An 18,125-nucleotide genomic window follows, 5' to 3' on the forward strand; every position below is an offset into this window, starting at 1 on the left:
CCCTGGTGCAGGAGGTAAGCTGCCTTTGCCAAGATCGCCGGGACACGCTGAGACCCTGAGTGCAAAGAGGCAGCAAATCAAATATCAGAGGGCCAACTACAAGCGAAACCAAAGACGCAAATGCTGCAAAAGAAAAGAAAAGCGGAGAAAAGAAAGCGTCTAGGGGAAGATGGAACAGATTCCAAAATCGAACCCCGGTCCAATCCTCCGCCCCAACACAGTAATCAATCTCACAGATATAAAGTTGACACAGAATGACGAAGCAGTCCTAGGATTAGGACTGACTTATTGTCCGCTGTGCAACTTCAATTATGCCAATGCTTGTATGGACACATACAGATTTGTGAGTAAATTGAAGCTCAGCAAATTCCATCATCTGCAACCTTATAGAAAGACTCTAACTGAGAATCCAAGTAGCCCATCCCTGTTAACGGCAGGAGACCGTGTGATTTTTGAGGACATTTGGTCACTTCAAAATGAACAGAATAAGTCTACAGACATGACAATCCTAACATCAGTGGAAGACCTAGGGATTTGTAGGACTCCCTTTAAACCAAAATCAGTTTTCCAACCTGTCATGCTACATGATAATCTGGATGTTTATCAAGAACTGATTTCTCAAGATCTAAAAAAATTGTATATTGCCACAAACGAAAAGCATTTTACAATCAACAAACAGAACCAATGCTACAAACGAATGATCAAAAATCTTGAATCTGACCGTAACATTAGTGTCAGGCAGGCAGACAAAGGTGGTAATATCGTTTTATGGCCACGCCAAATGAATGTAAAGGAAGCAGAATCACAGTTGGAGGATCCACTATGCTACAGAAAGAGTAACATCCTGGCAATAAAATCAGCATGGAATGATCAAAATTAAAAGTTGGTAGCATGGAGAAGTGGCAACTTAATCTCAGATGAGGAATTTCGTTTCCGTAAGATAGAACATCCGGTAATTCCAACATTTTACTTAATACCAAAAGTCCACAAATATATGGATAAACCACTGGGTAGGCCGATTATCTCAGCCATAAACAGCTCAACAGAAAATATTTCAAAGTACTTTGATTATTTTTTACAGGACTGGGTAAAAGGATTGACCTCCTATGTACAGGACACCACAGGTTTTATTCGTAAATTAGAGGAATGAGACTTGGGATTCAGAATGTTTGTTAATGACTTTGGACATTACTTCACTATATACGTCAATCAGACATTGCGATGGACTAAAAGCTGTGGAACACTACTTAAACAAACGCCCAATGAATTTTTCATCGCATAACAAAATTATATTGACTATGGTACATACTTGTTTAGAGCAGAACTTTTTCCTCTTTAACAACCAGGTATTCCAGCAAATAAGGGGTGTTGCAATGGAGGCCTGCTTCTCCCCCAGCTTTGCATGTTTGCACATGGGCCTGTGGGAGGAGCAGGTCCTTATGGGGAGACATCGAGCTGATACGAAGGAACATGCAGTATTGTACCTAAGATACATCGATGATTTATTTATGATTTGGAAGGGCTCACACAGTAGTGCGCAAGCATTTGTTGATGGATTGAACGATAATCATTTAAATCTTCAATTCACTTTAACGATCCATGCAAAGTCCATCTGTTCTCTTGACGTAGAGGTATATGTGGAAAATACCAACCTAGCCACTAAATTGCACAGAAAACCAACCACGGGCAATACTGTGCTACATACGGCAAGCCAACATCCACATCATCTGATACGCAGTATCCCTTATGGGGAGATGCTGCGCATCAGAAGAATCTGTAGTTCAGACATAGAATGTATTAAAGCACAGGAAGCCAGTAAATTGCAGTTTTTGGAGAGAGGATACTCTGAGGAGGTTCTGAATAAGGCATTAAGCGCACAAAATCTGTGACAAGACGTCAGTCGCTAATTCCTAAATCCAAGCAGGCTAAGGCTGAAAACACAGAACCTAAACAATCACGAATCATTTTAACGTTCAATCGACAACATGCAGAAATCAGAAAGATTTTCTATAAAAATTGGAATCTGGTAAAAGGGGATCCTGTCATAGGTAGCCTGATTGCCAATAAGCCTGAACTAACATTCAGAAAATCTTCCTCCATTGGAAGTGCTTTGGTGAGCAACAGCCCCAAAGTTTCTTAACCAAGTACATGGATGGCGCTAAGCAAGGGATTGAGAAAATGCCCAACCTGTAAAGCTTGCCAATATGGGTGTAATAAGACTCATTTTACCAGTCCATTTAAAACTGAACCTGTGCCCATCACTAAGAGGTTAACCTGTAAGACTGACTTTGCGGTCTATGTGCTGCAGTGTCCATGTGGGTTGAGGTACGTGGGAAGTACCCAACTGCCGGCCCATAAACGAATACTGCAGCATTTCAGGGCTATCACAGGGAAAGACCAAGCTTACCCAGTGGCACGGCACTTTGAGCTGAGGCAGGAGAGTGACTCCAAGCATCTGCAATATTTTTTAATTGACACAGTACCGCCTCTGAAACGTGGAGGAGACAAAGAAGCTAGATTAAGCCTCCTTGAGAAACGCTATATATTGGAACTTGATAGCATGCACCCTGGGGGATTGAATGCCAGCGAGGATATGTATACCTGTTTGTAGCTCCTGTTTTCATCTAGGGGAACAATATGAGGGTCGGTGCAGGATTGCAAACTACCACATTGATGTGCCTAGAATGAATGTCGTCACAATAATGAATAACATTTAGGATAAGGTTAAAACGTTTATTCCCTGATTTTAAAATGTGCACATTAGTAATTTTATTTATAACGGATAAAGCACCTTTGGTTATTGTTTTAAATGTATAAGCACTGTTTTTTGCACTTTAAGGATGGTAATTAATATGTTCCTATTTAGGATTCAGTTTGAATGGCAAAATGTGCATGTTGGGCCACATGGGCTTTATTTCAGTGGAAACTTGATCAACTTGCATTACATCCTGGGTAAATTTAATGACAGGTTTTCCAATTCGAAAGTAATTTTTATAACATTGTATCTTAGTATAAATATTTATATTGGTATTTATATATTTATATATTTATTCTTAAAATGTTCCGCATATTTAAAATAATGTATATAGAGTTTTTTTATCTATTTTGAATATTTATACTATGTGTGACCATTGATTTTAGACACTATGGGCCAGATGTAGGTAGTAATGTAAGTAATGATACCTGCAAACCTGCTGACACCTGCTTTTGACATTAGTATAATGATCAGTATGGCAGACACTGCAACACACTCCCTTCGAAAACAATGAAGAAGGGACTTAAAATAGCATCTTTTAGGAATTAATGTTAAAATAATAAAATAAATAACATTATTTCAACTTTTTACATAAAAATGTAAATTTTGTTGAAAGTTTTATATACACATATAAATACACACATGTATATATATATATATATATATATATATATATATATATATATATATATACATGTGTGTATTTATATGTGTATATAAAACTTTCAACAACATTTAAATTTTTATGTAAAAAGTTGAAATAATGTTATTTATTTTATTATTTTAACATTAATTCCTAAAAGATGCTATTTTAAGTCCCTTCTTCATTGTTTTCGAAGGGAGTGTGTTGCAGTGTCTGCCATACTGATCATTATACTAATGTCAAAAGCAGGTGTCAGCAGGTTTGATGACTTAGGATAAATTAAGTATCATTCATGTACATGAATCAATGTAATGCCATGAGCTTGGTGAAGTTTCATTACGAGTCTAAAACAAAAATAAAAGTTAATGAAAAGAGCAATTATTTTCCTATTTAAAAAATAAATCATCATTCAATGTAGCAACTCTAGCAGACTGTTTTGTAGATTGTAAAACGGATGCAATCTAATCCAATGCCAACTCCCTGAATCCAGCATCCACCAAGCTTTGGAGGAATTAGGAATTGATAACAGAATCAGAATCAGAACCAGCTTTATTCGATTTTATACAAGTAAAATCACAAAAGCAAAAACACAGATAAAAACAGTTCATCTTGCAAAAGAACTTGATTATGAACATGCAACACAAATAAAAAGAAATCGCTTTTAAAACAATATTTCACAAAATTAAGTCCATCATAGAGTATCAAAAACCCATGCCCTTGAAAGATTTAAATAGAAATAGTCTTTCTGTTTCTCAATATACTTTTTAAAAAACAAGCAATTGCTTCAGTAAAACATTTGTTATCTAAAAATTGCAGAAATAAAATGCTGGTCGACATTGGGTCCACGCCCCTAACCTTAAAATTGGCAGAATTCTCCTCGTTGTCTGTTTTTTATAAATGTTGCTAAATAAAACCACACGCAATGATGATTGCAAAGACTGATTATCGCATGGACAATGGCATAGCTCTTTTGAACAGTGATTAATCTTGGGAAAACTTATCAGACGATTAAAGTTCCCAAATCTAAGTCGGGTCAAAACATATCTATCATACCCACTTAGATTATACAATATATTCAGCCATATAGTATGAGTAGTTAAAATCAATTGGTGCCGTTGTACTGTTGGCTTATTAGCTTCTAGGATAAATCTATTTGCCTCCAGGTGGATCATACAAATTCTTTTAAACTCCTTCCTGGAGACAGAGTTTATGGATTCAGGGGAATTGTAATATTAAGGGTGCTCAAGGTCGTACATGACGTTTTTTACGTATTTCAACCAGGCGATCTTCATGGCCTGGTCCAACTTCATGCTGTGTTTAATGATATCTTGGTTAAGACCAGTTATGGTAGAAGTCCAAATCCTATGCCATAATGGAGCAGGCTGAGCTTTAAACACATCTGCAATATATGGAATGCCTAGCTCACTATGGCAATTGTAAACAGAAGTACTAGCTGAGACCGCCAGGGGAAACTTTAAAAAGGCATTTTCAACACTCTGAATGGGTTGGGAGTCTTGAAATCCCTCACGCCCGCCCGTAGGTAGCCATAGTCACACATTTAGCCTGATAAATCTGAAGGAGCAGCGCTGGAGGCCTTTTACCTAATTGTTTTTGCAAAATAGACCACAGCTGCCGTCGATTTCATGAAAAGTAGAATCCTACTTTTGACAGTCTGAAGCCAGGATCCATTAGAATCAAACAAGATACCGAAATATGAAAATGTCTTGGTAGATTCTACTCTGCTGCCCCCTATGGACATGCTCCTACATTTCTGGCTTCCCTTCTCACATGTCATTATGTAGGTTGTTGTGGCATTCAATTTTAGGCCAAGATTGTCCATAAATGCAGTATAGGTGGAAAGTCCCTTTCGTAGGCCTATCTGTGTGTGGGCCATCAACACTGCACCATACGCATACAGAAGGGTAGCTATCGGGCGTTTGTTAATATATGGCAAATCCTTTACCTTTTTCACCATCACTTGTTCCTAAGGCATTTGTATATAAAGTGAACAAGAACGGTGCCAGGACGCAGCCCTGTTTAACCCCCCTTTCCACCTTAAACAGTGCAGTACATTCTCCCCTAGTTCCATACCGGACCTTGGCCGTAGCCCCGCTATACAACGGTCTAGAAACAGGACCAGTGAGGGTCCGCCTCCATATCAGTTAAACTTACCCATAGTTCACTGTGTATAACACAGTCAAAAGTGGCTGTGAGGTCAACGAATGCTAAGTAAATCTCCCTGTTTTAGCCTGAGTGTATTTCCCTGTTAAAATACTAAGATTAAGAGCTTGCTCCATAGTGGCCAGCCCCTGCCTGAAACCATATTGTACATCTGATAAAATATTTTTTTCTTCTGCACAATCTTGGAGTCGGTTTAAAACAATCCGCCCTGCTACCTTCACCAAAGAGTCCAATAAAGATATTGGACGATAGCATGCTGGGTTTTGCCAGTTGCCTTTCTTAAAAATGGGTACTATAATAAACTCATATCAGGTCTTAATGAAACCCTCCGAGCAACAAGCATGCTGTACCCGTGTCAATAAAGGAGCCCAGAGGGGCAGATTTGATTTAAACAGGTCAATTAGCACACCATCTGTGCCAGAAGCCTTGCCGTCCTTACTCTAGTTGATTGCACCAATGACCTCATCGTGTGTAAAATAAAGGTCCAAAGGAGGTATTTCATGGGAACTGGCTCCCCGTTTACTACAGGGGGACATTAAACTTACTTTATCTGTGTAAGAATGATAGACCTTACAAAAGAAGTCCACCCATTGCCTTTCATCAATCACAACCTCTATCAACGGTTTATAAGGGGCAGTAAAAAAAGGAGCATTCACCGCCAGCCAAAAGGCGGCACAATCTATGTTCCATAAGACTTCATAAATGGTGGACCAGGCATTCTCTTTTAACTGCTTTTTGCATATTTTTAGTGCTTGGTTATATTCCCTCCTGCACTCACGAATTTCCACACTGTCCCTTACAGATTTATGAAGAGCCGCCTTTAGTTTAGTATAGGCTTTCATGCATTTTTAAACAAGCCAGCCCTGGCTGCGTTTTAGTGCACCTTTACACTCCACCCTAAGTAGATTTTGTATTTCCAATGTAAGCTGAGCAAAGGCTTCTAGTTTAGTATTGTGGGGACTGGATTCCTCCAAACAAGGTAAAATAGACTTACAGCACTTGGTCACGATTTGTTTGGTGAACTCTATAGGGTCACAACTGGACCAGCGCAAAGTATAGCAGTTAGTCTTCCCCAACGATAAATTCTGGGCCCAAGGTACTTGACTACTATATTGGTTCTGCCTGCTGGTTGGGAGTGCTAGACTTAAACTCAGTGGGAGATGGTCGCCTATTACGTTCTTATGGGTTTTATAATTTAAGATGCATGAAGCATATCGACTAGGTAAAATAATAAAGTCGATTGTTGATTTCAAACCTCTCACAATAAAAGTATGCTCAAAATTGACTGGGTGAGAACACAAGCTGTTGGCAAACCCCAAGTCATGTGAGAATAAAATCTCATTTAATAGGACTCCAGGATAGGAATTCAGAAAATTAGGATGAGAATCATCTTCTTCTAGTGATTAACCACAATTGCTATCCCCACTTAAAAGGGCATAACCCAGTATTAAAATCACCTCCCCAGATAAAAATCACCTAATGATCTCTGTCTTCCTGTAGTTTAAACAGGCCGTTGTTTATCTTCTTCAAGACGACCCTTATCTGATCTTTTGGGGAATTGATGTCAGTGATAAATACTGATGATAAATGAGACAAAATCAGGGACCTATTTCAGTCAAACTCCATACGGGAACCATACAGTACAGATAATACTACTGACTGTGCTAACGTCTTAATAATAGCAGTTATATTAAATATACTGTGTCCCCCCTGTCATTTGTGGTATTCTGTGCTGCTCTCATTTAATTACTTTTAAACTCATTATATATATAAAATAAGTGATAAATACAAGCTATGAATATACAATATCAGTACATAATCATGGACATTAATTTATCAAAAATCTTGAAGCCTACAAAAAGTAGTGATTTAAAGCTAGAAATAGCTGTATAGTTTTGGGATCTTCTTTCTTACCACAACTTTGATTTTTGCTAAACATCAAATGTGGGTGTTTAAAATTCCTTACCCATATTTTAAACGAGGCCCACTGACACCAGAAATGGTTAATCTAGAGAACTATGTAGAAGTAGTTTCGGATTTTACCAGGACCTATAGAATTAGATGTATTATTACATGGTTGAAAATTCTGTAAGAAGTTCTTGCGATTTCTCTTCTCAGCATTTACCATTCATAGAAGCGTTGCATTGAAATCTTCACACAAAATTTTGATGAGAATCTCAGTTTCTCACTGATTGGGAGCTCTAAAATTTGTGATTGAAATCAACACATTTTTCATGGATCTTGTCATCTGAGGAAGATATTGTCTCTGAGGTTAGAGACTTAATTATTTTATCAATGTCTTGATTCACCCCAGACTTCACCTGCCAGGAGAACTAATATTTGCTTTGTCCAAAGCTAGAGCTCTGGTGTTCTTCTGTTTTCCTTTAGGATCGTAATTGTATCAAATTGACAAACTTTTATATAAACATTATTCTCTTTAGCTAGTTAGCCCTACGATCACCCATTTCTACTGCTAGCTGCAATTTATCGCATGTTTGGGGCCCACGTTGTGATGCTTTACAAGTATGAATAGGCAGCATATCACTGTCTGCGTGCCAATAGCAGAAAAAGTCATTTTAATGTTTGCAGCAGTGGATATAGGCAGTTAAATTTGGACCATGAAGGCCCTGTACTTTTATATCAATCTACTGCTGCCTTTTAGATCACATTTTGGCACTAAAATAAAGTGATTGATAATTTGATTTCGAATTGTGGTCAAGCAGTTGCCAGCATTTGGTACTGAGGCAGAGGATGGCGAATAGCACAGATAGTCGTCAGAGTGTGTTCCATGCCCAGCAAAACTAAAATGCGGATATAAAACTTGCTGGAACTGATGTGCTACTATTGTTGCACAGTGGCAAAGCTTTATTTAAAATGGGTCCTCCATCTTGCAGGAAAGTGCCCTTTTTTGTATTATCACCTCCACAATTTTTGCCCCAATGCTGGTGGTTATGACTATGAACGTGCACTGGAGCCTGCTAACCAGGCCAACCAGGCCCCAGTGCCAGGATTCTCTCTCTAAACCTGATACATGTGAATTGATAGCCCCAATTATCAAGAACTTAAACCCCTTTATAAGTCCCTGGTAAAGCATACAAGTGGTACCCAGGGCATGGGAATTAAAAGGGCCACCAGGAAAGCACTGATGGTGCCACCCTGAGTGACTAAAGTAAACAGATGAGTGTGGTCATACCATTGCAGACTGCATGAGCAGTGGAAACTGCTCAAAGACAACTTTGCCCTCACCATGCGTGGCAAGATGAAAGCACTGTTAATGATATGTCAGTCACACCTAAGGTAGGCCTCCTGAGCCCAGGAGGCAGGGTGCATGGTTTTGAAGGTGTGGACATATAAGTGCAAGCTTTTATGTCCCTATAGTAGCCTCTTTCCAGTAAGAGCTACTTTATTACTAGTATTATGGGGTCCATAGGATAACATTGACTGGCACCAGGACAGTCCGAGGTTGCCAGCTCTATTATGGTCCCACTGAAAATGGTTATGTTTGGTATCAAACAACTTTTCTTATCAAACCTGACACGATTCCTATGTCAAATATGATGTGACATGCACCCAGGTGGCTACCTTAGAGTTTCCCCACCTGGTTGCCCCAGCCATTCCTGCACCCTGGCTGACAGCCTGCAGCTGCTGCTGCCAAGACTGAAATCTGACCCTCTGCCAGGAGGTGTGAAAACTCCCAGGTGTCAGAAGCAAAGGCCTGCTTGGGAAGAAAGTGACACCTGACGTGATGGCTAGTGAAGTGGCACATCAAGGAGGTGATCTTCAAAGCTTGCACTGCCTCTGATATGCATCCAGGTTGCCTGCCAAATGAGGAAACAGCCAACTCCTTGCCCCCAGGCACATTTGCTCTTGGGCAGGTGAGAAAATTAGGTAGTCAGGTGGTGTACAGCCCAAGAAGGCTAGCCACATCACCAGGGTGTGCCACATGGCCTATACAGCCAAGGAAGGTTTCTGCCATTTCTCAAAGTGGCCGAATAGAGGGTTCTGGGTCAAAAAGGTGGCAAACACCCCCGGGTTTCTCACCTCAGGGACAGATTAGCTGCTGGGGCTAGCAGCCCATTGGCTACTTACACCCAATCCTCTAACACCCATAAATCTAGGTTTTATCGGGGCATCCCTGGCACCAGAATCTCAGATCTGATTTGACTTGCAACCAAGGACAAAGAAGAGACCCAAGTCTGTGACTTCAAGACCTACCTAAAACAAAGGTGTGATACTCTGCATGTGTGGCAACCACCCTGCAACTGCACAACTGTGACTCATCCCTGGCCAGAGGCTAGTTCCTCCCTCATGAAGAACCCCCCTGAGAGCCAAAGGCAACCCCATAATTCCCCTGGACTAGTGGCACTAGTATCCTTCAGCCCGCAGTAAAAACACACAACCAGAACCAAGGAATCACTGGCCATAGGGCCTGCTGAGGGATTGCCCAAAAATAAATGGTACAATGCATTGTGTGAAACAAAGTCCTGACCTCCAACAAATTTCAGGTTGATACAATTTTCCCCTAGATGTTGAAGTATCTCCAAGCTGAGCTTGCTGCTGCCAAGGCTTGTTGGAGGCCCGTCTGGCTACCACTACCTTTGTTTGACGCAGGTCATCGAGGGAGCTCCACAGCATCTTTAACCCACCACCTCAATGGCTCTGTTGTCGAGTTTTTGCATCTGTTTCCTCACCAGCAGCACCAAAGCAGTAAAACTAGCATCCACATATCCTGCTTCAGCACCAGGGACAGCCAGGACAATTCTGCATCTGGGCTCTATGAGCAAACTTAAAACCAAATGACTGTTGTGGTCTGGTCCTGGGACCACATCACCCTACCCTCCACAGGTTTCCAATTTGGACTCAACCTGCAAGTGACCAATTGCCACTAGTGTTTTTCTCCAAAGACTGAAGCTTTAAAATTCTGCAGTAGTGACTAACATTGATTTATTCTTCTTTCTAAAATTCATAACTCTGGTTATACTCATTTGATTGCGTTCACTTTGTATTTATAAATTGGTGATTTCTTTCATGTCAATTGCTTATCATGCATGTTGGTACTCTGAAATGCTTAACATGTTCCTCTAGTAAATCCTGGCTGCTCTCTGCCACTGTACCTTGACTAAGCTAAGGATTTAGTAATGTGAATCCAAAAGACCTATTTTGGGATGTTATGAGAATATTGTACAGTGAATACTAACCAGCCTCACTACATTAGAATCCACGTTCCTACACATCTTGTACTGGTAAACCTGTAGCAGAATGAAAGCCACATATATCTGTCAAAAATGTCAGTGGTGCCAATCAAAGACAAGAGTCTTTTTAGGTGTACCAGAGTTATTATAGGTGTACTCCCTGTTTAAACAGACATATACTACAAGACAAAATCCTTTGTCCTGTATTGCAAGACTAGCAGGCATGCCCAACATTTAAATCTGGACAGATCATGTTACTACAACATCTGGCTTAAAGGCAATCAATTTTGTTGAGATTACAGACTTTCCTGAAGGACCCCCATATTCGCAGCATCTGTGAAATTTCAAAAATTTGATGAGTTTTGTGAAATGTTAGTTTTGCAGCAGACAAGTGGGAGACTGCCAGTCATATCAGGAATTGTAATGAAATTATGATGTCTTTAGTGGAGAAATGAAATAAGATCAATAGCGCATAAAAGTTGATCTCCACAAAACGCAGGAAGTCTCATGTACTCCTGTCTTTCAAACAGGCGATTACTGAGGGGTACTGAGTGGCAGGAAAAACAGGAAGAATATACATTATCTTTTCATCAATAAGTTTAAAATAAGTGTTATTAGATTACAGCATTAAATATAAAGTATGAACAACCTTAATTTTTCATAGACATTGCAGTACAGCTGTTGCTTCAGTTTTAGAACTCAACTGCCTTCCGCATAGAGTTCCTTGATGAATCTTCTTGCAACATTTGCAACTGTCGCTACAATTCTTTGGCCGCTAGCATTGATTTTGATCTCATCTTTACAGGCATTATTTTATACTTCGCAATATTCTATTCCTGATTTTTGTTTTTCCAGGATTGTGTAATTCCACAATGGAAACAACAACATCACATTGTAGCCTGCCACGTGAACTATCAGGAAAGCAAGACCAAGCAAGTGGGTTCATTTTCTATTTTATTGCCTGCATTCCTTAATGATCAACTGTACCATATTGCTGCATGTATTATTTGGTCAAAGCCTATCAGACAGCACACTTGTCTGGTTGCAAAGATCTATTGGGGACATGCTGAAAGCTTTCCAAGAAATGCCTACACCCATTGCTTATCATTGGCTTTGGTCACAGACAGTAATGCTTGCTTTTCTATTCTCTGACTTTATTTGTTTTAGGCTGTCTAGCTTGTGTTAATCACTCCTGTGGAGCACAGCCTGTGTACCACCTCTCTGATTGGCTGCTCTATTTTTCCACAGTTAATCTCTTTTTGGAACTCTTTTTTCATTTTTGTGAAGCACTCTATAAGAGAGCATGTTTTCCAGCTATTTCCCCTTGTTTGCGTCTCTTACCCCCACCTCCTCCGCTGCTTTCAGTCTTCGTCTGTCTCATCTATGTGCTTCTTCCCATTTGTTTTATATTGAATTAAAATGGGGTATTGTTTCTAAGAGTATTTAGCCAATTTACTTTCTTCAAGCTGCTTATTATTTGTAGATTCTGTAAGGCGCTTTGTGGATTCTGAGGTCCCATTACCAGAAGCTGTTTTGTTTCTTGCCTCAATTTTTGAGGCATATTTTTGTGCATGGAAGTGTATGCTTTGTTTAGCTGCCTGACTGAGCCATGTACTGTTCTGCAACTCCTCATGTTCTCAACTCTTCGGTTTCCATAGAATCCTGTTCATGACAAAAGAAATGAAACTGCACATCATTACCTTTTCTACCTATGCCGCAATACCATATACAACTGTTGTATTCATTTCTCCTAAAAATAAAGCAGGAATTTTCACATAGTAGAGCCTCCTAACTAAACTTCACATTGTTGAGAGGTGTACTGATTACATCCTTAAATGACGAAAGGCGCTTTGCCACACTTTCTTTGATAAACAAGGTACAGAGTGTCCCTCGAAATTTGTGTGCTTTCTAACCTTGCAAGGATCCAATCCTTGTAAAGTTCGTATTTTGTGTTTTAAACTTCGCCTCGGAAAGATATGTACAATTGTTCTTCACATATCAATGTATTGCTGTCAAATACTATAACCACTACTACGATACCATGTATATACAGGGCCTGACTACACCTTCACTGGACCTCTTCTGCAATAACTTTCTATACATTTCTAGACACCTCTTTTGCTAAATGATTGCTATTCTTCATTTCATAACACTGTCCTCTTTCATCAGTAGCATGAACTAATGTGTTTTCCTTCAGACAGCATTTTTTCATTAAAGAAAGGCCCTTTAGTAGAAGTATGTATCCATTCTCCACTAAACCTTTTCTTCTGGTTTTGTACAACAATATTTTGTCAAGAGTCTTCATTCTATTTATAATCAAAATGAAAAGATTCCTCTTCAAAGCAAAGGCCTTATGAACTACTCCCTCAAATTGTTCATCCTGTATCATTGCCTCTCTCCTTCTGCTGTAGTTTTTTTTAACAATCTTCATTGGCATTTTAGATATTAGTCCAACATGGTGTTTCACATATTATATATACTAATAGCATTATTCCAGTCTTATCTGAATCCAAGTCTCAGAATAACACAATGCATTTCAAACTAGATCCTAACTCCTGCCTCCCCCTCCCATTCCCTTTGTGTCTTGAGTCCATTCCGTTATCCTTCTTTTAAGCTCCATAATCTTCATTAGAATGCAATACATGTAATCTATCTTAAGCCTCTCCTATCCCTGTTTCGTCAGTACCCAGGGTTTGTTGTGCATTTCCTCCCACTTCCACGTCCTCACCTCGGGGGTCTATCAGGTCTGCAATCATTGCAGGCTGCACCTGAGTATCATCTTCGAATTTTTCATCACTTCAAATTTTTTAATACAGGCCAATTCAGCCATCGCTCATTCATTGAAATCTCCTAATCAATTAATCAGAAGTGGAGGGGTCAGGCTTATCCATGAAATTACCACTATTCTTTTTGAAAGATCTAACCCCAGGAGTACAAATTTCTGGCAAGTTTTTTCTGTTTTGGACTGGGTATTAGGTCTAGTAGGACTGAGCGTATTGTCCTAGGAAGGGCCCACCCCTTTGCCTTGTGTATGTTTTACAGCTCTCCCTCCCAGACGGTATTCAAGCTCTGGCATGTCCAAATCATATGTACAAAGCAAGCTACTTCCTCACCTCATCTAGGGCAAGCAGCCGAACGTTCCGGATACATTTTACTTAATCTATGCAGGGTTAAATACACTTGGTGAACTATGTATATTGAATTAATTTAAATTGTGCATTTGAACTTACTTCCTGCAGCCCCTCATGTACCCTTGGCCAGTCCCATTCTGTAATGGGTTCCTCTGATTCCCCCTCCCACCTTATTTGTACCGGAAGGGCTGTGGTCCTTCTTCTATAGTTATTCACATTTCTCAATACATTTACAACCACTCTACTTCAAAACATATTGGCTCTGATTTCCTTAAACTACTTCTGTCCCCTGGATAAGGTTTGTCCATCTTTGTTACTTTCTTTGCTGTTCTTCTAATATAGATTGGATCCACTCTTATTGTTTCTCATAGTAGTTTTTATTCACATTATTTTCAAATCTTTGCAGGTGTCCAGATATATTTTTGAGAAATTACTTTGTCCTCTTACCAGTAGCTCTTTTCTCTTTCATCACTTTTTTCTGCATTTTTCCCCTTCCATGTCTCCTTTCTGCAGAGATACTGTAGTTGCTTCTGTTGTCTTTTCCTCCAAATGTTTCTAGGCTTCTAACTGTCTGTAGTTATGTACATATTGTTCTGTAAAAAAAAGTATATTTAAATGTTTACTCTTGCCAATATACCAACTATATTACTACTGACTTACACAGGATACAAAAACAGTTTTATGTTATGTTGCAGTCTTAAATCTACAGATGAACGTAGCTATATAAATACATACACTTACTTCAATATACCAAACCCAGAGCAAAACACATAAACATTTATTTGTTAAATGCCTTTTAACATTATAGCATCCTCCCCTACAACACAGCTGCAAAATATCTCAGTTCTCAGTTATACATGGTGAAATACCAGTGTATCCCTTCTTTTGTAAATTTTTAAATGAACATCAATGAACGTTTAGACATACATACAGTGCCTCAACACTGTAAATCCAAAAACACAACATAAGAGCCATTTGTGTGCCTCTCTACCACCGTGCTGCTGGTCCCAGGATGCTTGTTTCCGGTCTAGGGAAGACATGGCTTTGGCAGTTCGGGCTAGACTGTTTCCATGAGGCACAGGGTCAGACTGATTTGCATATGGCCATGTCTGAACTGGGGTGGCGGAGTGAGCTAAAGAATGGTGATGGATTAAACCCAGATCAGTTGACTGGGGGTGAGTGTTTGATTTGCTCAAACACTCTGTCCATCATCCCCTTTTGTATCGCTTTGTTCGCCCTAAGTTGGCAGGGTATGCTCAGACGTGAGTCCCTTGCTCACTTTGCCACTGGATTCAAGCTAGCCTGGCAGATGATGGCTGTAATGCCAGAAACTGGTCCCAGGATACTTGTTTCCGGTCCAGGGAAGACATGGCTTTGGCAGTTCGGGCTGGACTGTTCCCATGAGGCACAGGGTCAGACTGATTTGCATATGGCCATGTCTGAACTGGTGTGGCGGAGTGAGCTAAAGAATGGTGATGGATTAAACCCAGATCAGTTGACTGGGGGTGAGTGTTTGATTTGCTCAAACGCTCCGTCCATCATCCCCTTTCGTATTGCTTTGTTCGCCCTAAGTTGGCAGGGTATTCTCAGATGTGAGTCCCTTGCTAACTTTGCCACTGGATTCTAGCTAGCCTGGCTGATGACGACTGTAACGCCAGAAACTGGTCCCAGGATGCTTGTTTCCAGTCCAGGGAAGACATGGCTTTGGCAGTTCGGGCTGGACTGTTCCCATGAGGCACAGGGTCAGACTGATTTGCAAATGATTCAGCTGACTGGGGGTGAGTGTTTGATTTGCTCAAACGCTCCGTCCATCACCCCCTTTTGTATCGGTGCATTTAGTGTCTCAGTACGTTTCTACTTAAATGTACCACATTGAAATTTTGGGAAATGATGCATATACAAATCTGCATAATAATCTATATCAAAGCATATAGCTCACTAATTGTTCTGAGTACATGCAAACAGTGTGTGACAGGTTGCATATATAATACACCAGATAGTTCTAAAAGACTACATACTCCCCACTAAAACATGTAAACAAAATGTGTTTGTGGTTGAATATATCAATACTCCCTCGATGAATGAGTACATAAAAAAAGTCCCTAGGTGATTACCTGAGGATACAGATAGTGGCTGGATGATTCACTGAGTATGTGGGAACTTAATCGGTCATTCCATATCGGCGTAGTTACTGACTGCATGTTTACATGAGTATAGCACTACTATCTTGGTGTTGGAATGAGTGCATGAGTTGTGCCTGAATGATTAGATAAGTACATGACTAATGCCTCAATAATTCAATACATGCATAGATTGTGGTTGGATGTTTAAATGAGTGCAATTCTAGTCCCTGGATGATTGCAGATAGTGTATGCTTAGTATATAGGTGATTTATAGAGTGCATGAATAGTGCATGCGTGATAGCTAAAGTACATACGTAGCACCTAGATTGGATGAGTGCATGAGTAGTGTTTCAGTGATTGGATGAGTATATACCTGCAGGTGATGTGTTTTAAGTTGAATAAAACGGGTAGTGCCTGAGTGCTTAGATAAGTACATGGGTAGTGCCTGGATAATTGAATGAGTGCATCAGTAGTGCCTGGCTGATTAGGTGAGTTCATGACTAGTCTGGATGATTGCATGAGTCCATTCTTAAAGTTTTTGTGATTGCATGAAAGCAAGTGTACTCCTGGGGTCATTATATTAGTGCAACAGTATTGCCTCAGTAATTGAATGAGTGCATAGGTACTGGATGGTAGGTACACTGCATGGTACTGCCTGCGTAATTGGATGAGTGCATAGGTTGTTCCTTAGTATTTCGATGAGGGCATAGGTTGTAAGTGGGTGTTTGAATGACTGCATAGCTACAGTCTTGGTGATTGTATAAGCAAATGGTTAGTGCCTGGGTGAATGGATGAATGCATGGGTAGTGCCTGCATAGTTAAATGACTACATAAATAGGGCCTGCATGATTGCAAGAGTGCATATATAGTGCCTGGATAATAGAATATATGCGTAGACAGTGCATGAGTGATTCGAAGAATGCCCTAGTAGTGACCATTGCTGTTAGATGCATAACAGTTGTGACTATATCTATGACTAATTGTTTATGTCCTCCTATCAGTTGAAACTACCTGTTTTGTATATCTATCCTTTTAACTGTGCAATGTGTGAGTGAAGTCTAGATACTATACTTGATATATAATTGAATACATGACTCTCTAGGAGCACACATTGCTCTATTACTCAATGTGCGCACGTATCAGTAAGTTTATAACACTGAAAACAACAACTCTCACTTTTTCAAAGTACAAAACCTTTTCTTAATGGCATACCTACATTATTTTTCAAATATTTCTTGTGTATTTCAAACATATATGAAGTATTTCTCACCACCACAAGAACTCTCAAGAGATATTCTGTACTATTAAATTCCTCAATTTTAAACAGAGCATGTTTAAAGAAATGCACCACCCTCACCATATACATAGAATTTTGAACAGCCTTAAAGAACATAGATCACCATGTAAACATATAAGTGATTTCATGATAGAAATACACCGTCAGGCCATCTTTCCAAAAATATATAGTTCTCTAAATCTTGAAGTAAACTCAAGAGTCTCATCATACATATAGCTATCTGCAACTAGAAAAACCATATCTCACCATCTAAACATATGCAAACCAGTCATATAAGTTAAAAACCTAATTGACAAACACTCCCAAATACATACCTAACAAGTATTACTACTTTATATTTCATATACAGGCACATCACGTTGTTTTATTCATGACTACACTACTACTGTTTAATAATGTGACTAAAAGTACCACAGTTAACAGAATGGCAATAATGTGGATCTGTCTGTTCTGCACATGATACTTAGACATTTAAAACATTGTCATTTTTAAAGGCATTGCTCATGGAAACTTTCAACAGTACTAATATCTTAAACACATACCCTCTGCCAGATACGGTTCATCTGATATATTTTTTTTCACATAACTGTGATACCCTTTTTTTTTATCAAACTCCCATAAACATCTTCATTTCTAATGTAAATTTAGTACATAACTAAAAAGTTATTTACATACCAGTGAATTGAGTTTGTAGATTATATTGTTGTTTTAGTTCTTTCTAGAAAGTTTTGACATTGTTAAAATTTGTAAAAAACTAAACACAAGAATGGTGCACCACTCTCATAGAAGGCAACTATAAAATG

At 39.4% G+C, this 18,125-nt stretch overlaps 1 protein-coding gene across 1 annotated transcript in view; it reads left to right on the plus strand.

The window, feature by feature from the left end:
• Nucleotides 1–18,125, plus strand: part of LOC144771908 (protein-lysine methyltransferase METTL21E-like) — a 289,117-nt gene that overhangs the window by 3,080 nt on the left and 267,912 nt on the right. Inside the window, exon 2 of the mRNA XM_078656145.1 lies at nucleotides 11,627–11,707. Within this exon, the coding sequence (XP_078512271.1) occupies nucleotides 11,644–11,707 (64 nt within the window). The 5' untranslated portion in view covers nucleotides 11,627–11,643. The remainder of the gene's footprint in view (nucleotides 1–11,626; nucleotides 11,708–18,125) is intronic.

This window comes from Lissotriton helveticus, chromosome 8, assembly GCF_964261635.1.
Source record: "Lissotriton helveticus chromosome 8, aLisHel1.1, whole genome shotgun sequence".
In the NCBI taxonomy this organism is placed as follows: Eukaryota; Metazoa; Chordata; class Amphibia; order Caudata; family Salamandridae; genus Lissotriton; species Lissotriton helveticus.